The 1630-nt window shown below is 64.7% G+C and overlaps 1 protein-coding gene across 1 annotated transcript; it reads right to left on the reverse strand.

Annotated features, from left to right (window-relative positions):
- Window positions 1–330: 330 nt before the first annotated feature.
- On the reverse strand, window positions 331–1512 carry LOC311376164 (E3 ubiquitin-protein ligase TRIM39-like; the record flags this gene model as incomplete). Its single annotated transcript, XM_084491031.1, is given in 2 exon segments — window positions 331–1471; window positions 1474–1512. Coding segments are annotated over 2 exon segments (566 nt in total), but the record flags the coding sequence as incomplete, so codon positions are not given.
- Between the last annotated feature and the right edge of the window lie 118 nt (window positions 1513–1630).

The raw sequence follows: 1630 nt of genomic DNA on the forward strand, positions 1-1630 counted from the left end.
TTAGGGTGAGGGTTAGGGTCAGGGTGAGGGTTAGGGGTCGGGGTCAGGGTTAGGGCTAGGGTCAGGGTTAGGGGTTAAGGGTTAGGGCTAGGGTCAGGGTTAGGGGTTAGGGTCAGGGTTAAGGGTTAGGGTGAGGGCTAGGGTTAGGGGTTAGGGTCAGGGTGAGGGCTAGGGTTAGGGTGAGGGCTAGGGTGAGGGTTAGGGGTTGGGGTTAGGGGTTAGGGTTAGGGCTAGGGTTAGGGGTTGGGGTTAGGGGTTAGGGGTTAGGGTCAGGGTTAGGGGTTGGGGTTAAGGGTTAGGGTTAGGGTCAGGGTGAGGGCTAGGGTTAGGGGTTAAGGGTTAGTGTCAGGGTGAGGGCTAGGGTTAGGGGTTAAGGGTTAGGGTCAGGGTGAGGGCTAGGGTTAGGGGTTAAGGGTTAGGGTCAGGGTGAGGGCTAGGGTTAGGGGTTAGGGTCAGGGTTAGGGTTAGGGGTTAGGGTTAGGGTTAGGGGTTGGGGTTAGGGTCAGGGTGAGGGCTAGGGTTAGGGGTTAAGGGTTAGGGTCAGGGTGAGGGCTAGGGTTAGGGGTTAGGGTCAGGGTTAGGGTCAGGGTGAGGGCTAGGGTTAGGGGTTGGGGTTAGGGTCAGGGTGAGGGCTAGGGTTAGGGGTTAGGGGTTAAGGGTTAGGGTCAGGGTGAGGGCTAGGGTTAGGGGTTAAGGGTTAGGGTCAGGGTGAGGGCTAGGGTTAGGGGTTGGGGTTAGGCAGCGCACGGGTCACACAGAGAAGCAGCTCTATCTTCTGGCTGGATGGTCTTAACAAGCGGCGATGGGGGGGGGGGGGCTACACCGAACGAATACGCTAAGAGTCACGTGGTCCTACTGGAGCGGGGGGGAGGGACCAAAAGAAGCAAGGGGGCGGTCCTCAGAGGGGGGGCGGCGGGGGGGTGGGGGGCGGGGCGGGGGGCCTCTCAGGCCCAGAGGCAGGAGGCGGGGCAGAGGCAGCTGGAGCGGCCGACGGGCGCCCTGATCACCAGGTCCTGGACGATCTCCACCGTGCCGAACAGCGGGTAGAGCTTCTCGCCGCCGCCGCCGAGCGCCTCGTTGTAGGTGTAGATGTGGGCGCGCGTGTCCACGTCGTAGAAGGACAGCTGGCCGTGGTCGTGGTCCAGGTGCACGCCCACGCGCCGCGGGATGAGGCCGGCGGGCAGCGGCGTGTAGGGCACCGTCAGGGCCTTGAGCTCCGTGCCCCGCTCCAGCCGCAGCGTCAGGTAGCCCGTGTCGGTGTTGAGCGAGCGGAAGCCCTTGCGCAGCGCCGACTCGCGGGCCACGCCCAGGCGCCAGTCGCGCTCGCCCACCTCCACCTCCCAGTAGCGGCGGCCGGAGGAGAAGCCCTCGGCCCCCACCGCGCACCACCAGCCGTCGAAGCGCTGGTGCAGGTTGGCCACGCTGCCGCGCTGGAAGCCGCAGCGCATGCGCTTGTCGTTGCCGCTGATGACAGGTCGGGGTTGGCCGAGTCCAGGTCGAGGGTCACCTCCGCTAGGGGGACGGGGGGGGGGGACGGGGGGGATGACACGTTGGGTCAGAACCACGCCGCCACAAACACCGCTTCATCAGTCGTTCAGTTATTGTTAATGAGTGCGAGCGGGTACCGTAC

This window comes from Micromesistius poutassou (assembly GCF_964030765.1).
Source record: "Micromesistius poutassou genome assembly, contig: SCAFFOLD_1291, whole genome shotgun sequence".
Classification (NCBI taxonomy): Eukaryota; Metazoa; Chordata; class Actinopteri; order Gadiformes; family Gadidae; genus Micromesistius; species Micromesistius poutassou.